General features: G+C 38.0%; 1 protein-coding gene across 1 annotated transcript in view; it reads left to right on the top strand.

The window, feature by feature from the left end:
• TBX15 (T-box transcription factor 15) overlaps positions 1-22,319 on the top strand; it is a 73,505-nt gene extending 51,186 nt beyond the window's left edge. Inside the window, exons 6-8 of the mRNA XM_063296668.1 lie at positions 2,254-2,318; positions 10,063-10,160; positions 21,304-22,319. Of these exons, the coding sequence (XP_063152738.1) occupies positions 2,254-2,318; positions 10,063-10,160; positions 21,304-22,088 (948 nt within the window). The 3' untranslated portion in view covers positions 22,089-22,319. The remainder of the gene's footprint in view (positions 1-2,253; positions 2,319-10,062; positions 10,161-21,303) is intronic.
• The last annotated feature ends 3,693 nt before the right edge of the window (positions 22,320-26,012 follow it).

Below are 26,012 nucleotides of genomic sequence, written 5' to 3'. Positions count from 1 at the left end.
AGTGTCTGATCTTCGAGCCACGTCTGTGTTATGTCTACTTATAGTTGGAATGTGGAAACAGATTGCAGACATACAAATTGGCATATTTGTGTCAGCTATAAAAGTTCCTGGGAGGCTGAACTCAGGGCTACCCAAATAAAGAAGGGCACATAACTGATTTCCCAATTTATGTTTTGGGAAACATAAAATCCAGCGGTGAACTTTAACGTATTTCTCTTTTTTTGTGTAAAACCATAGTAGAATTTGTATTTTTGATGATGTACAATGTAAAGAAAGTTAATAGAAGCCAAATCAGGTAGTATTACGTGTAGTTCAACAGGATATAGTTTCAGAGGACAAAACTGTGACTTTAGGTGGCATAAATCTTTTTTATAATTCAGATCTCACTGTGGAATAGCTGAAACATGTAGGGAGCATGATATTTTAAGACCTCCAGATTGCTAGCGCAGGGATATTTCTTCCACATATGAAACAAAGCATTTGTAAGGAAAAGGTTGATGACTTTCTGGAAGGTTAAGTTTACTTAGGACAAGTTTCCCTGCTGAAATATTATATACTGTAATTTAACCTAAGTGTTGCTCTGGTAGAGCATGATGTACAAAGGCACTTCATCAGGGGAGAGCTCTTTTAACCCTAGAATCTGGCTGTGCTGGGTGTGTTTAGGGTGTCTCTTGCTTAGTTTTTGAATTTCTGGCAACCTCTGTGCTTGCAACTCCATTTCACTTTGGCTTATATGGTTTAGTATCAGATGATATTAAACAATATCAATTAAATCTGAGCATTTGACTCTTGATGCCATCTTCCATGAACCTACAAATGAAATTGGTAACTAGATCTATATACATATTGATTCATGGACGAGCAAATATGTAAACAAATTTATCTTAACTATAGGAGGAAAAATAGTAAGTTCCATTACAATACATCAGTAGACTGGTCATCTTAGTTACAATTTAGTAGAGCAAGAGGGAATGGCAGCTTGAAAGAAAAAGTCAGGTGGGAAAAATACAGTGTAATCGGCAGTAGGCTGCATTCCTCAGAGGAACAAAATTTGTTATAAATCAAGAACAGGAAAAGTGCAACACGGATAGTGACAAGATCACCTGTAAATATGGAAATTCATCTCTTTAGCAGAAGTCCAGCAGAAACCATCTAAATGTGAATATCTATCTATTTTTCTATCTATATTTATCTGTCTATCATCTCTCTCTCTCTCTCTCATAAATACTGAATGGGTTTTGCAGATTATAAAGAAGAATATTTTTACAACTTTATGACTTTAATGGATTTTGCAGCCTCTGTGTTGGATAAGAGATTGCAGGGTTGAGAACTACAAAGGATTCCTATGGTCTGATCTGATTGCCCTACTGAATGACTCTCTTGTACTGAGAGCATAGCTTTGAAAACCCATTGGTTATGTTCTGAAGCATTAGTTGTCAGCAGAGACAATATGTTTTTAATTTACTTTCACAACCTTAGAAAACATGTTTAACTTTGAGAAGCCAAGAAAGCAGTCTGAATACACTCTTGCATGTTTGGTTAATAATAAAAATGTCTCAGAATGGAATGAATATATTTTCATACCATTCAGAATGGAATGATGTATTTCATATCATGTTAGTAACATTCTGGATTGATCATCTCCTCCCCCCACCCTACCCCCACCCCGGATTCCATGAGTTAAAGGAACATAAGAGAGGTTATGGGGCCATGTGGGTTAGCCCTGCTGTCTGTCACACTCAGACATAATGACCTTTGCCTCCTGCACTTTTGATTCACTTGGAAAACATCTGTGTACATGTATTAACAAATCATCTGCATTGGAGAGTTTATACCTTTCTTCACGATGTGACTGTGCTCCAGATTAAATACATGGATGACTTGTAAATTTTTCAGCTTTCAACAAGTGCAAAATCACAAATGCTCATTTGGGAGATGGAATTTATTTTAACATTCCATCTGAAACTGCATTTGTTATTCATATAGCAGTGTCATTACTGTATACATAGCACTATTCAAAGTCCCTGCCCCAGAAGCTGATGCTAGATTTCATCAAAAAGGCAATAGCAAAAGAAGAAAGTTAGCGGCAAGTGGACTTCCATAAAATCAGATAGCTTGGAGACAAGTGTCTCCAAAATTAACTGTCTCACAGCCAGTGCAGCAAGGAAGAAAAGTTATGGGATGATAAAAGTTTATAATGTTGAATAAGATATTTACAGTGGAATCTAAATCAATTTGTATTCTGTTCCCCAGATTACCAGATTGAAAATTGACCGAAATCCATTTGCAAAAGGGTTCAGGGATTCTGGAAGAAACAGGTAAGAAAGCTTCTTCAAGTCTTCCCTTCTCAGCTTGCCGACTTCCTTGTGGGTCAGATGATGGAAAAGATCTCCATGCACAATGTGTAGAGAGTGAAAAGGCCAGGGCGGCAACTAGGGGGGGGCAACCGGGGCATGTGCCTCGGGTGCCCGCTGGTGGAGCGCCAAAATTTGCGCTGGCAGGGTGCCAAAATGAGTGCTGGGGGGGGCGCCAAAATGGGTGCGGAATCCATGTTTGCCCCGGGTGACAAAGACCCTAGTTGCGGCCCTGGAAAAGGCTCTGTGACCAACACTTATGGCAGCATGTTTGTTTTGTACTTCATATCTGTTTCAATTAAAAGTTTCTCAAGGCAGCTAAGAGGCAATGATACAGCAAACTCGGAATCCTAAATGGAGAGCCACAGCCCAGCAACTTGAGCCTTACGCTATATGGTTAAGGAGGCTGTTGTGATTATTTGAATTACTACTATTCACCTGTGTGCTCTCACCTCCCCCAAATTTAACCATATGTGTTGTCCATTGCACTAGTTTCTCACTGATCCTTGTGCATAAGCAATTGTGTGAGTGAATTGATGGACCTGTTTATTAATTTGCTGGAGACTGTTGTAGAGAAAATGCAAATAGGAAGTTTGTGCATGAGTTATAGACCTTTTTGGTCATAAGGACAGCAGTGCTATTATAATACCTAGGTGCCACTGGAAAAATCAAATCAAAGTATCCAGCTTCAGAGTTCTGCTTCTATGCAGATGTACTTAATATTTGCTGATCCATAATAAATTGTATTGGTAGTCATTTTAGCATAATACCTAAAATGGTATACTACTTTTTGCAATGCTTTCTCAATGTTCAGTGTAGTTATCATCTGTGACTTGGATTAATCTTTGGTGCAGTCCATCATTAGTAAATATTAATGTAAGTTCTTGCTCTCTAACCAAATGTAAAGCCAGGTAGATTTATATGGGTTGGCTGCACGCCTAACCAATTCCCAGTCACACACTTCTAAAACAAATACAGCAAAATACCATAATGTTTTTTTAAAAAGAAATCAGCATGAATGTTTTCATATTTTGAAATATATTGCCTTGCAGAATAGACTTGTTCATTTAACTCATCTGTACCTGCATTGGGAATCAATGAACTGCATTTAAACTTGTTCTTTACCTGCTTTATTCCTCCCAGGCACCTTTTGTTTCTAACTGATTCAGCTGTTAAGGCAGAGGCAAAGCAAGTGGTAAAGATTTAAGCTCACTGTTTTCTGGACACCTTCCTGCTGTGCTAGATAAGACTGAAGCTACATCTAGTCCAGCAGCATGTTTCCCACAGAGGCAAATTCAGTACCTCAGAGAAGTTTACAAGTAGGACGTATGAACCATGGTCCCCTTCAGGTCATGATCCCCACTGACTGGTTTTCAGAGCCAAAGAAGAGATGTTAGAACTTGCAAGGTGCACAATAATTGCCAAGTGCTTAGCTTGGGCTCCACTGGTCATTTGGCATTTTAATTCTTCATCTACAACCCAATCTGAGTGGCAGCACAATCACAGTAATGGCTGAGGATCATAGCTGTTGTGATGCATGGGCCCCTGTGTGATTTTGGACAAATACAGAGGCCGATATACACATTCCTAGCTGAATGTTTGCTCTTATCTTGGCCACATTGTGCTAATGCATTCAACAGGGAAGGCAGGGAGCAAAATGTCTACAACTTTGTTGGTCTAAATCCTTTACAGCTTTCAGGCCAATATGTATTATAAAGGCCAACGCAACTGTATATGAGAGAAATGGAGGAACTTTAAAATTCCCAACAGTATAGCGAGATCTGAAGAGGCACAGGTTTCCCATCATTAGAATATGGTCTCGTTCACTATTAAAAATAAGGCTGTAGAATATTTAATGAACCACTTATATGGGTAAATTTACATTTCTTATCTTATGAAAGCAACAGGTTGGTGGAAAAGTTTGAAAGTTAGGGGAAGTGTTGACAGAAAAGGCCACATCCATTACATGAAAATCAAACAAACTTTCAGCATCCTTGTTCTGCTATGTGATAACATCATCAATTGAACACCAAAGAGTGTAAGCTGAATCCAAGATGGGGTCTGGATTAATTTTCCAGGTAGCTGGGAAATTAATTCAGGTAGTCTTTATTTAGGGTTTGTCTCCTCTCTAATGAAAATTGAAGAGGTTACTTGCCGTTATTCTGAACTGAGGATGTAAAAACAAGAAATTGGGAAGGGCTAAGTTAATTATTTATGCAAATTGCTAGTGATTTGGAGGTTACTGGCTGAACTCAGGCATGGCTGGATAAGACCTCCAGAAGGCCTTAACGTATTACATTTGGACACTTCCCTAGAAATACTAGGAATCATGGTAACTCATGGTTCATTCATATTAGGAAGGATAGGAAACTGAAACTGAATGCTTTGCTGATATGAAACTGAACGAAAATATTTAAGGTTTTACATTATCAGAGGGAACCAAATGGAGCCTTCAGACAAGAGCCATTTAAATGGCTTGGGCTCTGTGAAGGAAAAATATTAAGGGCACTGGAGGACTGGCTTATCCAAGGCCTGTAACTCTCAGAGGTTTCCCAAAGAAATCAGATGCCACACACAGCAATGCCCAGACTTTCTGAGGCTGACAGTTAAGCAGTTCCAATGAGAGTATCTTAAGCCTGCTATAGATGGTAAGCAGGAAGTTCTTGGGAGCCAAACTACAATTCCCAGAATTCTTTCAAGGGCGAAGAGAGCCATGATTGCGAAGGTCAGTCTAAGCTGTGATCTAAGCCATGATCATGGTTTAGCCATGACTTGTCCAGGATATGCCAGTGCACGTTCCCTTTCTTTCAGTTGCCACCATTTTATGGCTGGCCTTTTGCAGAATTGCTAAAGTCTAGGTTATTATTCTCTATTCCCCTCCTAACTGCAGATTTCCCACCAACATAGAAGTATTTACATATACTCAGACTCACTCTTGGAAGTGGCCATAAGAAAGAACACCATTTAATTATTGTTTTCTTTCATTAAAAGTAAGCTTCTGTGCCTCTGAACCAGCAATCAGGAGAGGCATTAAAGTACAGCAGCTGCTCCTAACTTAAAGTGGCCCATAAAAATGCTTTTGACTACAGTATATAGAGGGAACCAAGAATCGTGGGGATGAAAAACAATAGCAATCACTTACTAAGCTCTTATCTTCCTTTTAAATCTCTCTCTCTATGTGTCTCTCTCCCCACTCCTTCTGAGAATGAAATATGAGTTGCATGTACCAAAAAGAGAATGCATTTTCCATTTCTTCTTTCATCAAGCTTTTCTATTTAGAAAATTTGTTTTTCTGCTTTATGCTGAGAGGGAATTGAGGCCTGTTTGCTCTCACTAGGGGTTAATTTTTTATTTTTTAATTAGCCAGTGTAGCATTTGTAAGGTGTGTAATTGCCATTAATTATAATATTATTCATTATGGCTATAACTTGTTCATATAGTCCACTTATCCCATAGAACCCTGTTAAACTGAATTCTTCCCCCAAGGATTAAGCTGGTTCTTTCCCCAAGGAATGGAATAGGCTGAGGTTGGACCCCAGTGATTGGAATTGCTTATATATTGGACACCTAATGTAATACGGTGTTGGACTTGGACTTCTCTGGCGATTCAGTCCAGCAGAGTCGCAACATTGCATCCAGTGCTTTCTAAACAATTGAGCATTTGAAAATAATACGTCACTAAATTGCCTACAGATGAGTAATTGGCTAATGTTAAAGAATGCTAGATACAGAATTTTTTATTCATTTAGTTATTTCTGGATTTCTACCCTGATTAGCCCAGAACTCCAGGAGGCTTACAATGTAAAAAAAAAAAAGAAGAAGAAATAAAGCATGTACAGCACAATGATAAAATTGATGCAATTACATCAAAACCAAAACCAAAACCAAAATCCATCAAAAGAATTAAAAGCCTGGTGAAAGAGATGCGTTTTTGCCATCTTCCTAAATTCTGGGAGAATTGGAGACAAATGTACATCTTTTCTCACATTCCAATAGCCAAGCTTCCAGCAGCAGAGGCTTCTTCTGAGCGCCCACTGTGGCTGAGTTAGGCAATCGGGCAGGAGCAGGTAATCAGCCCACAAGCCATTTAGGGCTTTAAAGATCAAAAACAGAACCTTACATTGTGCCTAGTAGGCAACCAATAACCTATTCCAGCATAGGAGTCAGTGTAGATCTTTTAGTGCAAGCACCATATCATTCCTGACCTTGGCTGTCATTTTTTGCACCACTGCAATTTCTGGACACTTTTTGAGAGAAGCCCCAAATAAGATGCCCTGCAGTATTTGAGCTACCCAAGGGGTAGCTAACTACTAAGCCCAGCTGGCTCAGGAAATGCTGCAGTTGTTACACCTGCTGTAATTGTGCAAAAGTTCTCCTTTCCATGTGCAAATCAAATGATGGCTATTTATTTTTTATTTTATTTATTTTCTACCCCGCCTTTATTATTTTTACAAACAACTCAAGGTGGTGAACATACCTCATACGCCTTCCTCCTGTTTTCCCCACAACAACAACCTTGTGAGGTGGGTTGGGCTGAGAGAGAGAGACTGGACCAAGGTTACCCAGCTGGCTTTCGTGCCTAAGGCGGGACTAGAACTCTCTGTCTCCTGGTTTCTAGCCCGTTGCCTTAACCACTAGACCAAACTGGCTATGGGTCAAGGAGCCCAGATTTTGTATATGCTTTCTTGGGGAATGCAGCTCCATTCAGATCAGGCTTCAATTCAGTCCTAGAGTTTAGTTTTCTCCTTACTAACAGCACCCCTGACTTGCTTGGATTTAATTTCAGCTTAATTTCCTACACAATCTCCTGTGGCCCTTGAAGGTTTGGCACTCCTTCTCATTTATTTGTACAGCCTCTTTTCATATGTGAGCAATGGCTTTTTACACTACTCATGTACTGAGATGATTTAATGAAACGTATGCAGAGAAATGAATCCAAAGTCCATAATAAGTAAGGCAAAGAACAATGAAAAATATGTAATTGATCAAAGTGGCCTTAAAATGCAATGTAAAGATGGCTTTTTCCAGTTTCTTTCCCATTAGAGTTGATGCTAAAAATTCTTCCTGAGTTTAGTTCTCCATCCCATTATGCTCATCCAGAAGAATGCTTTGATGATATAAAGCCTGTCTGTATTAATGCCATATCATTTCAGTAACAGCTGGATGATGCTATAGTTCACCAGTAGGAATAACATTTTTCCACATCAGCTCTTTCTCATTCATCTCCACTTTATCTATTTCCCCAGGTCTATGTCTCATTCATCTTAATAATTTTGAACGTATATAGCTATACTTTGTAGATGAAATATAAAATCTCTTTGCTTTTCTGCTATAAACATCTGGAAAAGTATTTATTAAAATTAAATACAAGAGCACACTTTTGCCAGACGAAGCATCACACAGAATTTGCATTTGCTAACACATTGCAAGGTCAAACTGAAACTTTACAAACTACTGGCAAATGACTTTTGTACAAGTAGAAAAACATCCATGGCCCAGATCTGGTTATTAAGGTTTCTGCAAAGATTTGGCTTTGCTTCATTTTGGAACATCCAAAATTTACACGAAATATAAAAAGGCAAAAATAAGTGTGGGGGCAGGAATGAAAAAAGCCTGGGTTTCACTGTGGCCTTATTTTCTAAAACTTGCTCACAAAGGGTTAGTTTTAGCTCCATATACAGTATTGCTATTGAAACAAATTCTTCATCTTGGAGAAAGACCAACCTTCACTGGCAATTATTCTGTGGCAATTCTTACCCCAAGTCTTCGAGCTCATTTCAGTCTAAACATGCGTGAAGCTTTCCTTCATCTGAAGCTCCTTTTTATCTGTGAAGGGCTGACATGTTGTAAGTGTAATTTCATATACATGCAGTCACATACTGTAAATGAAAGGCTCATGTGCTATGTATTCAGTTTGTACATATGCTGTTTTTTTGGACAGTTTATTGTGGAAATGACTTTGTAGGCTTCAATCCTTTATGCATGTACCCTGGGGAAAGTCCCACTGAATGCATTGGGGCATGGCATTTATTTTTGATCAGACATGTCTGGAGGTGTCAATTTGGAGCTTAGAAGAAGATTTCAGAGAACAATTTGATGGCTGCAGGCAACAGACAGGAGAGGAGGACCATATGGAAGGCATTACTGAAACAAAGAAATATATCAAATATCATTCACCATTTCTGTACAATGGGAACCTTTTATATTGCGTATTATTAAAATGTAGTGGCCTTCCCCCTCCTCCATGAAAATCAAATGATAGAGACCAAATTCTAGAGATATAATAGAGCTTGTGTATATTTTTCTCTTTTTTTCTTCCAGGTCATCATTAGTAAAACATGAAAAAATAGAGTTTGTCATAGAATAGGTATCAGAATTGGTTTTTGTGTGTTGTAAGTTAATCAACAGATTAATAGGGTATGTGAGTCAAGTTATACAAAAGAGGTTTGTCCTTGGTTAGTAACTCAAATATTCAATAATTTCCCTGGAGATTTTGAACATCTCTTGTTGATTTAGTAGTGACATGATGTAATTGGGTTTTGTAAACATTTGAATCATTTGGGTTAAATTTAAATTTTGCTGCAATTTTCAGACAAAAAGTGGAAACGTTGTATGCAAAGTTAAACAATATACACCAGCAGACCCTGATGAAATGGATGCATCCTTGGCTCCTATGATTCCCCAATCTGAAAAAAAAAGGAGAAATGTTGGCAAAACTCTACATTATCATATGAATATGCTTATACTGATATTGCATAGATCATATATGGAAGGAATGGATTAAAGTGTGTTTCATCCCTGTATTTGTAGTATTTCTTGCTTTCCAATGTGTGAACTTTGGATATAATGGCTTCTGTTATCTTTAGCAATCTAAACATGTTTTGAATTAACTTCTCATTCTGGGTGGCCATTTTATCGAGAGGAGAATATCTGTGGTGAAATATTCGGTACTGCTGTGAAACTGCTGCTTGGGAAAACCTATTTTTAACTGCAGACATTTAGCAACTAATAAACACTATGGCAATTTCTCCTTTCCTAAATTAGCTGCTAAAATCCCAACTTTTGCCAACGATACCATTGCTTCTGAGGTGACGTTGGAATGTTAGCTCCACTCCTTTTTAGCTGCAAAAACCTCTTTTCATCAGGAAAATGGCTGTAGGGACCTTGAACTCCAGAAATGGAAGGTGAGTGCATTCTCAGAGTTAATGAACCAAAAGAAAGAAGACAGAGGAGAGGAAAGAAAACAAACACCACATGATTGAGTAACTGCAGAAGGTGAACTGCTCTCTACTTCTCTTAATACTTTTTCCCAACTGTTATATAACATGATGGTTAAAGATCCATCCTGAGCCCTGGACCCATTCCCAGTTCATCATGGCCCTTGATTTTGCTCTGTGGCATGTCACCACCACCTTTTCTAAGGTGCATTTGAATTCTGCTTCAGGTGGACATCTAGTTCAAACCCAATCCTCTGGGGCCATTTCACTTCTGAAAATTGGGAGACAGACATTCTCTCCTCTCTCTCTCTCTCTCTCACTTTCCAGAGGAAAATTGGGAGACAGACATTGTGTCATTAGCAATGTAGGATGGTAAAATTAATGGTTGTCAAGTTCGTAGAGAAAATAATGCATTTTCTTACTTGTTAAAGGGGAGATACACCTTCACTGATTTCTTTAACCTTTCCCTCTCATCTTTTTTCATTTTGCAGAACTGGCCTGGAGGCTATTATGGAAACATATGCATTTTGGAGGCCCCCTGTGCGCACACTCACCTTTGAAGATTTCACCACCATGCAAAAACAGCAAGGTGAGCCGCTTTTATAACAGACAGCAGACGGGTGGCAATGGAATAGCTGCAAAGTGTCATAAGAGACATATGGTGTCCAGCTGAATTCATGAAACTCCTAAGTCTCTTGACAGTCAGGCAAAGATATAAAACAGAAAAGTCTAGCTACTAGTTTCAGAAATAGGGAAAACATTGTAACATAGAGCTTTTATAGCCATTCAAAAGGGTTATTCTTATCTGGGCTACCTCCCCTGTGGGTGGATGTCTGTTGTTTTATAGCAATGCACATGCTTTCTATTCAGATGGTTCCAAGCGGAATCCTCAGGCACAAGTTTTTTGTACCTTGGCCTAGCTAGGAAAGCCTTCCTCTGCCTAAAATTTAAGAGTTGGTTGGAGTCAGTAACACTAACTGTATGAACCTATATGACCTGGATCATGAAGAGATCCATGCCTTCTTAAAAATCTGTTCAGTGAATCCACTGATGGAGCTGCATAATGCTTTTTTCAGCTGATCAATGGATGTTCTTCCAAGTGGTTGCTGCCTCCCATCCTGTGCCATCTATGGTTCTTTGATGATGTTGCTTGTTTGTATGTTTACAGTTTCTGCCTTGCTTCCCTGCTGGGCCTGGCTACTTCTTGTCACTGCCAAGGAACATGGAGCACTGTTAGATGATCCCTGACTTTAGCAAAGGCCACTTCTGAAATAAACCCTTGCTGATATATTTCCTGGGAAAACTGGCAATATTTCCAGTCTGTTTGTCACAATATCCCCTGACGATTTACATTCTTGAATAGTATGATATTCAGGGTTGGTATTCTAAATGGTCACCACAAAATCCTAACACTGATTAAGGATTGCCTGTCTGGGGTGATAAGATGGCAGGGAGAAGCTAAGCTTTTTGCTAATTTCCCTTGATTTTAAGAATATTTATGCTAGTAATTAGTTAAGATTATTATGATTTATTCCTGAGTATCTAGGAATTGTACTCTGTTGCAGGTGTTAAGAATTTTCTGCAAAAGAAGCTTCGGTTTCTTCACAGAGCTTGCTTATTTATTTAAAATACTATATATACTGACTTTCTGGCTCATCTAGGTTAGTATACATTTGCAATTAAATAATTAAAAATACAAAATCAGATAAAGCAAGCAAGTAGCAATTAGACACACTGCTGCAGAAAGTCTTACATGATTAAAAGAAATCATAGGGAAATTAAAATGACATTAAGTTAATTGAAATCTGTAGAAAAAGAAATCTCTATTTAGGCTCTGAGAGGATGTATGAGCCCTGGAAGCAGTCTAGTACACTTAGAAATATGATCCCACCTGGCAAAATACTATGCTCTGCTTTCTTCCCCAAAATCTTCAAGAAGGCATTAATAATATTAAAATGGTCCTTCCACAGCTCCTGGATTAAATGGAGTATTTTTTTTCTTCCATTTTCTTCCGTCTACTAATGTTAGGTTTTTTACACAAAAGCAGACCACAGCAGAAGCAGGGAGGTTATTTCATTGCCTGTGAGGTTGATCTGAAAGATCTGGTTATGTCAAAGGGCCTCGCTGTTTCAGCCTAGTTCTTCAATATTTTGGGTGGGGAAGGGGAGAAGACCTACTTTGTTGTCCTATGGTTGTGCAGTGCTGTGGATTCAAAGGCCTAAAGGTATTTTGTACCAAATGTGCTTTTTTCTAGGATGGTGTGATGTGGAGCCATGCAGGAAAAGGCATAGTTGACCTAATAAATGCAGTCAGGTGCTATATTCATACCTCTGTGGTCCAAAGTATCTTTTTGCCTTTGAATACAAAATGCTAAGAGCACTAAAAAATGGGTCTTTTTCAGTGGTGCCAGTATGAATATAGAATACCATCTACCATGGAATTGACTTACCAGCAGGCAATGCTTAGCCAAACACTTCTGTTCCATCAGGCATATTAGTGGCCATATATATGTTGGTCACTTTAGTAGACCTGTCATTTATCTTTTCCTTTGTTGTTCATTTTATTAATGTTATTGAATTCATTCTGTATACTTTTAGTAAGGCTAAACATATTTATTTTATACAGGACATTGTTGCACATGTGCAGAATTTGAAAGATATATTCATTTTTATTTAACAGCAATCTAAGTGCAGAGATAGAAATTCAAGTATAATGGTTAAAGGAGGTCTAAAGTAGGAGTTAGAAATACAATGGTATTATGTACTTGCACCCTATAGATATACATTTCTGACTGCAATTGAGATCTTCAATTTACAAGTGTTTATCTTTTACAGTGTTCCTCTTTTAATTAATTTGAAAAGTTTACATAGTCTCACCTTTGTCCACCCACCCCATGACAAAGCATTTGTGGCATGACCTGAGATAGTGCAGACCCAAAGACATCATAGTACAACAGAATTGGCACCTTGCTGCACCCTGCACTGTCATCGTCTGGTTAGCAAGGTGCCTTAGAAAGTGCCAGAAACTACAGCAATCTCTCCCATGTCCTCTACTGCCCTCTCAAACTTGCTATTGCACCTTCCCACTATTATGGATCAGATGGAAAATCAGGATTTAGTTAAAATTTGGAAGAGTCAAACCCAAAATTGGGTTTACTAGATTTGTCCATCTGTTGTTCGAACACATTTTTTTCAGTCCAAAGTTTATTCAAATGTATGAAAAGGTAAGTCTCTTATTACTCAACTATGACACATGTGTGAGCTATGCAATTGGAAACCCTCTTTCAATTATATGGAGCTACTTTAGGAATTAACACCCAACCCAATGATACTTTTGCCTCTGTTCCTTCTGCTGTTACAGGCCCTATAAGATGAGAATCTCCCTTATATCCTGCTTTTTTTTAAAAAAATTGCCCACCTAGACAAAATGTAATAAACAAACAGTATTCTCTACTTAGTAGGAAAAAACTGTTGATCAGAAGAAAATATTGTCCTAGTTAATCAAAGCTACAAAATCCAAAAACCTTTCCCTGATTTGGCATATTAGAACCAATTGTTCCTATAATAGTACTACCCAACTCCATTACAGCATTTCTTCCCATACTTGGATATGTGATTTCCAAGCCTTATAGTATGATCCTTATGCTGATACCTATGTGATGGGTGTGCATTTATCAGAATCATGTTTGATCCTAAAGGACTATTACCTCTGCTGTTCACAGACAGCTATTGATCTTCTTGCTATTGAACTATGGAGGAATTATGTAGCCTTTCTCCTGAATATATAGGCCAATTAACACTTACAGAGGCCAAAGCAACAGTAAAAGAACGAATCAGGAACACTGATCATCACAATGATCTCACCACTGTTCCTGGATTTTATTGCCAAATGTAAGCTGTCTCCTGCAGGATATTTACACAATCTAACCCTGAGTAAATATAGATGGGCTTTTCTAGAATTTGTTTTAATGCTCTTCCTTCTGCACTATTGGTGGGTAGATTTCATGAGACTCCTTATCCTCAGAGACTTTGCCCTTGTGGCTCTAGAGAGGTAGAAACTCTTGCCCACATCTACTTATGGTGTCCTTTATATGATCTCCTGAGATGTGCTTTGCTTTTTCCAAGTATTCCAAAATTGAGACAAATTTTATGTCCATTATTTATTTTTAAAGGGATGTTAACTCTTCACTCACATTCCAAGTTGCCAAATACCTTCACTGAGCCATACAGCTGCACAAAACTTTGGCTTAGATGTATTGTTCTCTTGTTTTATGATAATTGTTTGGTAATGGGTTTGCTGAAGGAATTTTTCTCTTCTTATTTATAATGCAGATCAAAGACCATAATAAAGATGTTGTTGCTGATAGTGTTTTCAATAGTATAAATTGTTTTCTAGAGGTGCCTTAAAACTAATAGTAAATTTGAAGGGAAGAAATTTAGATCCAGTTAATGGCACAGATGAAAAAAAGGGAAACTTTCTTCTCTCTTCCAAGAGCTATTTTGAAGCAAGAATCAACTAGAGAATACATCTTCTGCATCTTGGGTGGCTTTTTTTCTCCTTGCAGTAAGATTGTATAAGAGATCCCTGTGCATTATGGAGTATAAATCAGAGTGTGGAATAGATTTTAACCCCTCATTTCTCTGAGAATATCCTTGGGCCTTGTGGCATTTATGCACTTGATTAGATATGCCTTGTATTAATATCTGCACTGATAACCTTCTGTCCTCTTCTTGGTTATCAAATAACATGCTCATAGCAGCTACAGCAACTGCTGATATAGTGAAGTAATATAAGGAAAGGAAAATATTTAATGTATTTTTAGCTGCTTTAAATGCAATTTGGCAGCTGAAAAACCAGGAAGGAAGCCAACACCATGTGACTAGTTAGCTCCCTGCAGGCTACTAGCAACTGTTCTTTTGGCTGCTGAAGCAAGGTGGCATTCACAAAATGTGGTTTCCAGTTCAGAACTCACTTGCCAAAATCTTGGATATAGTTCACTTTACACTTACAGAATGGATAGCCTTTACTTTGCATGCAATTATCTTGAAGGCTGAGAACTTGCAAAAGAGGATATGTAAAGACTCTCTGTTTGTCTCGCATTTTTATACAAAAGTCTTACACAAAGTCAGTAGATCCAAAAGCAGAGAGTTGCTAGTCCTTAGAAGAGTGACTTTTTGCTGCCCAAACTGCCTGTTGCAGAGCCAGATGCTTGCATGAGACTGAGTTCCTGAACAATATTTGCACTTCTAGTCTCCATGCTGAGGGAAAAGGGAAAGCCTTTTGTGACAGTACCCTTCCTTGCAACCGGATGATCTCTTATTCCCAGAAGAAATGCAATAGAGTGCTTTCTACATTGTGATCAGGTTCTGGGCTGAGTTCTGAATTCAGCTGCATTTTATATAGGCCCTAGACAGATGGAAATACTAACCAGTCCTTTCAAATAACTTATAAATTAGTGCTGCTTCCAACTAATGCAATATTCCTTCAAGCAGACATTTTGTTAAACTCAAGTGGGGCTCAAAAACTGAAACTCACAATTATTTCCTTTCTTCTTTCCTATCTTACCGGCATAGTTTCAAGATGCCTGTTATGTTATCCAGGCCCATCTGCTGCTCAATGTAAGAATCTAAATTAAAGCATCCCCAAGACTTGGCTCTGTAGCCTTTGCTTGAATCTATGTCTATGAAAGACAGTCCCTCCCCCATCAGCCAGCTCTTATTAGGAAGTATTCTTTTAAATATTCAATTGGAATTCTTCTTCCCATAACTTGGCAGTATTAATACCCTGTCTTGCACTCCACTGTGATAGACTTGGCCATCTTTTATGTGGCATTCTTTCAGGGATTTCAAGAATGCTATCAAAATCTTCCTTCCTTCTGTCTTCTTTTTTCCACCCTAAAATCCTCAGGTTCTAGTCCCTTGATCTTCCTCCTTGCTCTCCTCTGAACCTGCTCTAACTTCTCTGAACCTTTCTTAAGGTCTGGTGCTCAAAGCTGAACACAATACTGTACTTGTAAGTGGCTCCTACCGATGCAGAAATGAAGTGAAATTTCTGCCTGATATCTGGAAACTAAGCATCTGTTCTTGTAACCTAAGATTGCGTGAGTCTTTTTTGCAGCTGCATCACACTGTTGGTTTATATTCAGTTTATGATAAACAACTATTGTGATTTTTTTTAATGTACTACTGTCAAACCAGGGGTCCCTTGACCTATATTTGTACATCTGATTTCTACTTCCTATGCAAAAAACTTCCCTTTGTTCTCTGTTAAATTTCACTGTTATTTTCAACCCTTTCCTCTATCGCATCTAGACTTTTTATTTTTATTTCTATCTTCTGGAGCATTAGCTATTTGGTTAGCATTTGGTCTACCTCCTCAAGCAAATCATTAATACTGAACACTGTGACGCCCTCCTCTCAGACACCTTCTGATGCCTCTGTCCAGTCTGATGAGGAAACGTTGAGCAAGTTTTTTGAGCCAGCTTTGAATTCACTTTATTGTTATATCCCACAACCCATGCTTAACTAGCTTGCTCATCAGAATAACTTTCAGGAGAGGGGCCAACAGTAACGGTTAGGAAAATAATTCTCTACATATAAAAACATTTTTTTTTGCAGTAGACCAACCTTTTCTTGGGAATCTAGACAGATTCGTTAGCTTTTTACTTTCTGCACCTTCAGTTTCGTCAAGGGGCTTGGACATTAGAGGACTTGCTCTACAGGCAAAGCCAGTCAGATAATCCAAATAGTAAATTACACAGATCTTATTCCTGGAGGTTCATATCACAGGGTGGAACTCTTACACAGTTCCTGGTTTAAAATTACACAAAATACATGTGCACAAATTCGTAAACATACTTCTCTTCAATAAAAGTATTCAGGTTGGCATATAATAAAATAACACAAGGAATATATAGTAATGTCTAAACCAATACAAGAGAATATAGTATGACCAACCCTTATAAAAGAATAGCAGGACATTTAAAAGCTGCTAACAAACTAAAAACGGCAGCAATAAAACTTTCACATTATATCATCTTTTACATCATATTACAACCCCTTTGAAATGAAAGTATCTTCAATTCCTTGTGAAAGAGAGAGGACATCTGACACTAATTGCAATTAGCAGAGTCTCCCAAAGACAGGTGACTACCATAGAAAAGGATCTCATCTTTGCTTTTCAAATAGGTGTGTGTCACGAGCAACATCTTTGACAAATGCAGAGAGTACTTGCAATTCATGTCAGTTAATATTTGTTTGCTTGTGGCCTTGGAAATGTTTTGGATTATAATCAAATGAATATATATAACTGCCAGAAGGATCCTTAAAACTCTGCAGAAAGATATTTAGGTCCAAACTAGATAGGATGTAAATATTCCATGACCAACATCTTGTTTGTTTGTTTGATTGGCATCACCATTGATTCAGAAATACGGCCACAGGGAGGTAGTAATTTTTTTTTCCCATGCCATTTTTTTCAGTTGAAATTGCCACTAAAAGTTGCTTTCTTAATGATGCAAGATATGCCAAGTTGTATATGGGTATAATTTAAATGAGGAACATATATCTACTATGGAACTCCAGAGCACTATAGAGGACCTGAACATTTTTAAGAATATATAATTAGTTCTTCCAAGCCATTGGCCAAGGTGGTTTTGCCTTATATTTGCACTTACCTGTAATGACCTACAACTCCCCAGATATTTCCCAGTGGCTGCATATTGGAAGGTAAGGTAGATCTATAATAAAAAGGTTCATTTTATTTTATAAATATATTTTTGGAAAAAAATAGGGACTGTCAGGGGATCTTAATGACATTAACAGGACTCAAGCAACATAATCCCATTAATGGGGAACTTTGCAATGCTATACAAGAAATATTTCATATCTAAATGTAATCAGAATCTTATTTCTAAATAATTAATATTAGAAAACTACTAAAATTATAATTATTGCTCTTTTCACTGAAACTTCCCTGAATAACAAGGTTTCCTGGAGGAATAGCACAGTGTGCCTCAAGACATTATTGTCACTGATTTTTGTATTCCCACTGATTTTTATGGATTACTCCTCAACAGCACTGATTGGCATTCAGAGTCATGATTTCCTTTTTCCCTTTCCAGTTGAAAGCTGTTTCAGTTGGAAATCTCTCTAGTTTAGAATTCAAACAAAAGAAAGTCACTGACAGTTTCCAGGAAAAAAAATGTTTTACAAGAAGACAAACCAAGTGGGTTTAAACCAATAAATGTTTTTTAAGAAACTTCTTTCAGAATTGGAGCCAAAAACTATACTGATGTTCCAGAATACCAGGCATTAGAGAAACAACTCTTCAAGAATGATATCATCACCCCCAAGACTGGTTTGATATTGGGACAAAAAAGATGTAAGATTAATTTCATGCAGATGGCAACGAGATATAATGGGGTTTGGTTGGGTTAGAGAGAGCCAAAAAGAAAAAAAGATTAAACAATTTAAACTGAGTTTTAAAAACTAGTTGAATCTGATCCAGGTTCTCATTATTAAAAAATATTTGGCTTTCTTTTTTCAGTTTAGTGAAGCACATTTATTAACAAAAATAAATAAGAGTTCCAGTAATTCTGCACTCTATCATTTTCCCACAGCAGATTTTCTAGATTTCTATATGCAATTCTCTTTCCCACACAACACAAATAGGAAATGTTAAGATTGGTTCTACAAGCAAAGGATTTGTCAGGATGTATAACTACCTGACAAATGGCTTTTTACAATGTTTAAGCTGAAGCATAAAAAGTAGTAAGTTAATTCTTAGTCTGCTAATTCTTAGCTTTTGCCAGCCCCACAAAGTAGCTCTATGGCAACATGGATATGAAGTTGAAAAACTGAAAAATCCAGGTGGGTTGTGGGGAGTTTTACATGAAATACATAAAAGAAGCCTCAGCAGTAAGGAGTTCTTATTAAGAAAACTGTATACAATGAAAAGAAAGCCTTAAGGTAGTCAAGAATACAATCATTCTATATTAGCAGTAAGTGGACAACTGAACAGGACTGGGAATAGATGATGGATGACTTTACAGCAGCTTTAACTTTTGTGTGTTCCATCTGAAATATGTAACCCTATGTTTAGAAACATGATTTTAGGTAGAATTAATTTTAACATTTGTTAAAGGAAGACTTGTGGTTAAGTTTAACTGAGAAAGTTGTGAAAGAAAATAAAAATCAAGAAGAAACAGCTTTACAATATGACAAATAATAAATTATACAGAAAGAGAAATGAAAACATTGATTCAAGAGTAAGAAAATGGGATTTGTTCCATACTGAAAATGAAGCAATACTTGAGGAATTTTGAAGTGCATAGACAAAAAGACAAAGCAACAAGCACTGATAAAGCCAATAATGAATGGACTGGAAATTTTAAAGTTACATAACAACAACAACAACAACAACAACAATAAAAGGCTGATGAACTGACATGAGCTGTTAGTCATATCACAAGTGATGAGACTGTTTAAATAATTTATACTCTGTGACCAAGAAAAAAATTATCTTGCTTAATGGCAAGACTATTAAAGCTGAAGCAATTAGACAAGGTATTTTGAAATGCAGTAATGAAAAGGAAACACTAGAACTATATTGGCAAATCATGTCCTGCATGTTCCAGATTTAGAAGGACTTTCGTTGGTAAGATATTTAACTGAAGAAGAGCATGGCTAAGTTTAAAGGTGATGGATGACGATGGATTCAGAATGGATCAAATGTCCAAAAGATATACAGATGAATATACTGTATACAGAAATACTATAATAAGAAAAAGTAGTAAGGAGCATGGTTAATACATTCATATCTGGCACTGCTATTTAGACTCAGACATCCAGAAGATATATTGGAATACAGAGACAGCAAAGGATTATAAGATGACCATATACTCTGAAATGATGTGAACTGGATGTTGTATCAATGTGGGAGGGAGGAGCACTTTGTCTTGATGAAACTTTTGATTCAAACTTTCTTTCACAGAGCTTTGGTTATTTTTTATGCTTTATTGTTATTTCTTTGTTTGACAGTTGTGAGCTGCCCAGTCACTGAGAGTTGGTGGCATACAAATTTAGTATGTTGTTGTTGTTGTTGTTGTTGTTGTTGTTGTTGTTGTTATGTAGCAGCCTGTTTCCAAATGACTCAATGAAATGAAGTGCCTTGCACTGTTGAACAATGCTGCTTTACACACCCCTATCAAATATGTTAAATGGGTATTGGTGCGTGCCATTTTCCTCAACTTTCAGTGATTTCAGAAATGTATTTGGCACATCACATGTGGTTTTCTGATGGGAATTCAATGATCAGGGCTGGGTGTCTCTTTAAATAATTGAATCAGCTTTCAGCATAGAGGCATTGCCCAGGTTGTACAAGATGATGACATAGGTAAATGAATCAATCAACACTGTCTGGTATTCTTATTTTCTGGAAATGTTAGACATTAGCTTCTGACTTCTGCTTCCTTTTGTCACATTATGTTATAGCATCAGAGAGCTTGATATTGTAGTCTATGCAAGCAAAAATTGATGCCAAAGAAAGTTTCCCCCTTAAAATAACCACATCCAAATACAGTGTGAGATTTGTAAGGATACCCAGGACAGAGAAAGCAGAATATTGTGTGGAAGTAAAGACACAGGTTTCTTGTACCCCTGAACAACAAAAAGTGTAGATAAAAGTTCGCATCTGTACTTCTGAACTCAGTTCTTAAAGATTCTTTTATTGAGTATTCATGCTTGGGATTCTCAAAACCAGAAAAAAGGGGTGGTATTATTTTCTATGAATTATTTTTTTTAATAATTACAAGTGGGACTTAAAACAAAATGGTTCACTGAGAGTTAAGCCTCTGAGAAGATTCTACTATTTAGGAATCCAGCTGACTTGAAGCTCAAGTCTCACAAAGGGAAACAGGTTTTCATGGGAGGAGAAGGATCTGGGCAAGAAACTCTTGCTTTTGAGTGCCATCAGTGAAAATGGGAGGACATTCTTGGCCACTTCTTTGCAGGGATGTGGGAAGAAGAAAATAGCAACATATGGGGAGGGTCCTTCTAAGAACATGGCAGGGGGATATGGTATGATCTGCTGTATGCTCAGACTCCCCACCCTACTGATCTTCCTTTTGGACAGAGGTCCAAACTTTTTGAGCTAGTAAGCATGCTTCACATTTTGAAAGCATATTGTGAGGACTCTAACAAAAAGGAGGCCTTAGAAGAATTCCTTATCCAATAACTGTTTGCTGGGGGAGGACTACATATCTGGTCAGAAAGTGCCAATTTGCTGAAATGCAGTTTACCACTCCTCCCTCTTCCCCTTCTGTAGAATGTTCCGAACTATCCCTGCTTATTTCTGTCCTGTTTCTGGACACGTAAAAATAAGTTCAAACAAAGCACTGGGCTGTGGTTGGATATTATTTTCTCAGAAAGCTTACAGAACTCATTTGGGAGGAAAAAATTATACCCGAGGCTTTTTCTTTGCTTTGCAGTATGCTGTCTTCCCTTCTCTCTGTGTCTCTCCCTTCCTTGCTTTCTAGACATATTCAGTGTTTTTGGCTACTTAAGCACTTTTAGAATGAAGAATTGATATTAGGACAAAAGATTATGTCTTTCATATTTTTGTTTAGAATAAAAAAAAGAGAAAATTGTTAAACATGGAAATTCAATTGTTGTTCACCTTATATAATTTAAAGCCATTTTAAATTGTTGCTTTCTTTTCTGTTGTCTTCCTAGGGGGCAGCACAGGCACTTCCCCAACAACTTCCAGCACAGGGACCCCCTCACCCTCAGCATCTTCCCACCTTCTTTCTCCATCCTGTTCACCCCCAGCCTTTCATTTAACCCCCAACTCTTTCAATGTTGGCTGCCGAGAGAGCCAGCTTTGTAATCTGAATCTCTCTGAATATCCACCATGCGCAAGAAACAACATGGCTGCCCTGCAGAGCTATCCAGGCTTGAGTGAGAGTGGATACACCCGGCTCCAGAGTGGTTCTTCTGCTGCTGCTCAGCCATCAGAAAACTTCTTACCTCAGCGGACTCCAACTCTGATCTCAGGAATGCCTGCTCCTTCTTCCCTGCCTACTAACAGCAAAATGGAAGCTTATGGCGGCCAGCTGGGATCATTCCCAACATCTCAGTTCCAGTATGTCATGCAAGCTGGCAACCCCACCTCCACTTCTTCTTCTTCACATATGTTTAGCAGTGGCCATATTCAACAGAGTTCTTACAATGCCTTTTCCCTTCACAACCCTTATAATTTGTACGGATACAATTTCTCAGCTTCTCAGAGGTTGGCAGGAAGCCCTGAAAAACTGGCCACCACACAAAGCACTTTACTTTGCTCTCCTCCTTCCAGTGGGGCCTTTGGAGAGAGGCAATATCTTTCAACAGGGATGGATCATAGCATGCACATGATCAGTCCCCCTAACAGTAGCCAGCCCACAGCCAGCACTTGTGATAATAGGCAATATGGGGCTGTCACAGGATCATCTTCACAAATGTCTATGCATATGGTTTAAATGGTGCTTGGCCAAGTGTGAGCAAGAATCTCATTTTATCTACTGGAGGTTTCATCCTGGCTGCTTTTCAAATTTAAACAGGACTTGTATTTGAATGCTCAATGGAACCTAAGCCATCTATGGCTGTATTTCAAAGAACAGGATAGCTGCAGACTGGAATCAAAAGCCATGTGTAACTGAATAGCTTCCATTTGCAATGGATTCATTTTAAAAATAGAGAAAACTGTTTACAAAAAAATAGGCCATGCTTTACAATATATGCAGTCTCTCTGGGCTTGGTGTGAACTGTTCCCAACAGAAGCCCAGTTTCTGCTTTTTTTTTTTTTTTTTGAGAAGCTTCCCAGATGTGTTGAGTCCCTGAAGATGCTGTCTTGTATAACTGCACTATCAGAAACAGACAACTGCCAAAATGCCTTCTTGTTATCTACATTTATTAATTCAAGTCCATAGCCATATCTCAGCTTGGTGAACATTTAATCTGAACTGGAATGTCTCTTCTTGAGAGAATTTTGGGGGTATGTGGCTCTTCCCAAAGAACTTTTTTTTTCTTCGCAAAATTATGCCTGATAAAAAGGAGAGGAAATGCCCATTAATACTAAAATATTTTCTTGATGTATGCAGGCAAGGAATTGTTTTTATAGCAGACTTATCTGGAAAAGGCATGGCTGCTGCCTGCAACTTCTCATTTTGAAAAGGTATAAGGGGAAGTTGCACTCAACTGTACATTCAGGGCTTATATAGTGCAAAAAATTGGCAAGCTATGTGCAAAACATTTATCTTCCCCAGGAGGTTGTTGTAAAGGAAGACTTTCTCTTAGTCAGGGGTTGTGTTGAGTGGATGTTACTGGAAGAGACAGAAGCCTCATAGCAAGGGGTTACAATAGGGGGCTAGCCATTAACAGCAGGATCAGTTCTGCCAGATGAATTGGCCAAGAAATAAGTGCCTTTCTCAAATATTGCTCTCTTCTAATATTATTTCTCCTTCATCTGTCTGGAAAGTAAGCAAGCAAATGCTGCTCAATAAAAAGAGTAAAGTCATCTTGTAAGTTAAAAGTGTGAAAATGGAATTGCCAAATAATGCAAATACAGGAACTGCAGTAGAGAGGTTGTTTTGATGTGTTGTAGATAAATGTATTTAATATGTTTCTAGTGTTTGTGGGAGGGAGGGGAATACAATATTATGAATATTAAAGAGGGTGATAAAAGTGTATGTAAAATATATATTATGAAAGAAAGTGTATAAAGATTTGCCTTATGCAGAGAACTCTGTTTCTAGGTGCCAAGCACAGATCTTATACAAAATAAACTTTTGCCCCCTTTGTGTTTTGTCTGTCAGGAAATAAAATAGTTTTCAAGTGCTAAGTTTACTGATGAAGAACAAAGACATACTATAAAACTAAAATGGCAATAACTGTTCACAGTGAGATGAGCCCAGCTTTCTCCATGCCTGCAAATTAATTGATGGTTTAGAGCATGCTTTAAGCAGGCTAGCTGGTTCTTAACTAAATTTTAGAGTACAGTATTTACCCTATTCATCTATACACTCTGTACCTCCTTTGCTTTTTTAAAGTAGTCAATATAATTATACAACTGTCCTGAGAATTGGACTATGCGCATTTTCATGGCTTCCAGATAGATCCTATCTATTTTCCATATGTGCTTCCTCACATTAAAAGATGTGACATTTTAAAACTTTGCCTTTTAATGGAAGTCATTCCTAAATGAAAAACAGCAGAGTCAGCATTGTATGTTTTTACCCACCAACATTCAGACTGAACCACATAAAAAGCGATATAGACAGAGAACCCCATTCTCAAAGCCAGCAAGGGAAGCCCTCTCTGTGCCAGTCATCTCTATGGTGGAGGAATAAATATTGTGAAGGAATGTCCAGATGTCGGTCTGATTTATCTTGGCGCTGGCAGTTTGATAACTTGTTTTAAGGAAGGCCACTATGTAGTGGATGTTTGTGTAAGTTTCCAAGTTCAAAAAAGTATGAGTTAACAGAACTGGAAAGAAGCTGAGGATCTTGGCAAATTACATGACTGGAATGAATGGATTATTGGATGACTGGATTATTGGCCTGATCTAGTATTAAGGCAGTCTAAAGTAATAATAAAGCTCATTTTTTCCCCCTCAAGGGAGGTGGGACATAGAGTCTTTGATGATTTTTGAACGAGTCAACAGCAAAATGAGAAATAACAGAAATTTACAAAGAGGAAAAGCTCTGTAATCCTGTGATAACTTCTTTCCTATTTCAGCAAGCAAGCCCCACTTAGGTCCCTGCTTGTCATGGCTTCTTATCCTAATTCAGTCCCTGCACTTACCTACAGCTGTTTCACAGCAGCCACTGAAATGAAAGCTACAGGAACATTATGCTATTTTACAGGGTGGTCATAAGCTACATTTATTCAGTTACATTCCCACACCTTCCAACATACAATATGGGAAAACACTCAACTATGTTCATATTTGACAGCAGTACAGTGGTTAAACTACTTTAAACATTCTAAAAACAGCTAGGCTAACATCCTGAATTAGTTCACTGTCTCCTCTGTGTAGGACATTCAAAGAAGGGACCTGACATATTTTGCAGTTCTTGTTCTACCTCTGGATTCTCCCTGGATCAGACATCTCTTTTCTTCTGGCTCAAGGCTATTCAAGGAACAGAATGACCACATGACTGAGGTAGCCCAGCCACAGAGGTGATTGTTGTTGGCTTCTGAAACAAAAGTACATTTCAGAGAGCGTGATTTTACTGCTGGACCTGTTGACCACAGTGGCTGTTTTGATCTCAGCTCTCAATGTCTGAAAAATGCACCCTTCATGTAAGTTTAGTTCAAGGGAAAACCCCTTAGTGGCAACGATTTTTAGTTTGCTGGGTATTTAGCTTCCTAATTGCACTGGATAGTTCAAAATAGGATGTTCCAATTCCTGCAAAGTGTGCTCAGGGACCTATTTGGTATATACAGGGAAATGGCAAAGGGGCCCTCTTTGCTTGCTCCATGACATGGTAAGATGAATAAAGACTCCATTGAGCCTCCTGGATATGTCACTGTATATCTTCAGTTGAAGTTGAGTATAACACCCAGAAATTCTTGCCACTCATGCAGCTGTAATATCTGTATTTTCCCCTCATCATTTGCTGCCACAATGGCACCACTGGGAGATATTTAATTCAGTTTTCAGCTACCATTTTTCATTTTTGCCAACATTTTAACAGCTCAAATAGAACGAGGTTATTTATGATGTCTAAATACTTGCTCTAATGCTTCTCCCAGGCCCAGAAAGGAAACAGGAGCCATGAACATTTCAGTGAACCAAAGCTGTATATAATATTCCCATCATAGAATCCATCCAGCCATTCAGCCTTCCTTTGGCTTCTCAACTCCATTACAGTTCTCTGTAAGTGTAGTCAGAACCTGAACAAAAACAGACACCATTAACTCCTGTACATCTCTGAACTGGCAATAGAACGAGACACCTTTGTTCCCATCTGAATATTCCCCATTCCTTGTCTTAGCTCCATTGACCCTGCTGAATATTAGCTTCAACTGCTTCACATTCATTTCCTTATCCTGCCACAAATGACCTCCAGCATCTCATCAGATGGCAAGATTAGAAAAAGGCAACCCATTCCCAGCACAAAACTAGTTATCTGATTTTGAAACTTTATTAACAGCCTGATGCATTCTTAAAAGGCAGAAACAAATTTTCATGCTCAGAATTTTACCCCACTTTTAACCTAAGTGGACTTAGACCTCATGTATGAGCCACTTAGAACTGCGTAGAAAACTTCAGTGATAATAGATATGAATAGTTTGATTCAATTATCCATCTGAAATTTTTGACTGCAACATTTGTTGCTGCATGTTATATTTAGAAACAATTTGTCATGAGTAAGGATGGCGAGCAGGAGGCTCCCATC

Source organism: Candoia aspera, chromosome 2 (assembly GCF_035149785.1).
Source record: "Candoia aspera isolate rCanAsp1 chromosome 2, rCanAsp1.hap2, whole genome shotgun sequence".
Taxonomy (NCBI): domain Eukaryota; kingdom Metazoa; phylum Chordata; class Lepidosauria; order Squamata; family Boidae; genus Candoia; species Candoia aspera.
The sequence above is the reverse complement of the archived record's forward strand: the minus strand, read 5'-3'. Positions and strand labels throughout refer to the sequence as shown.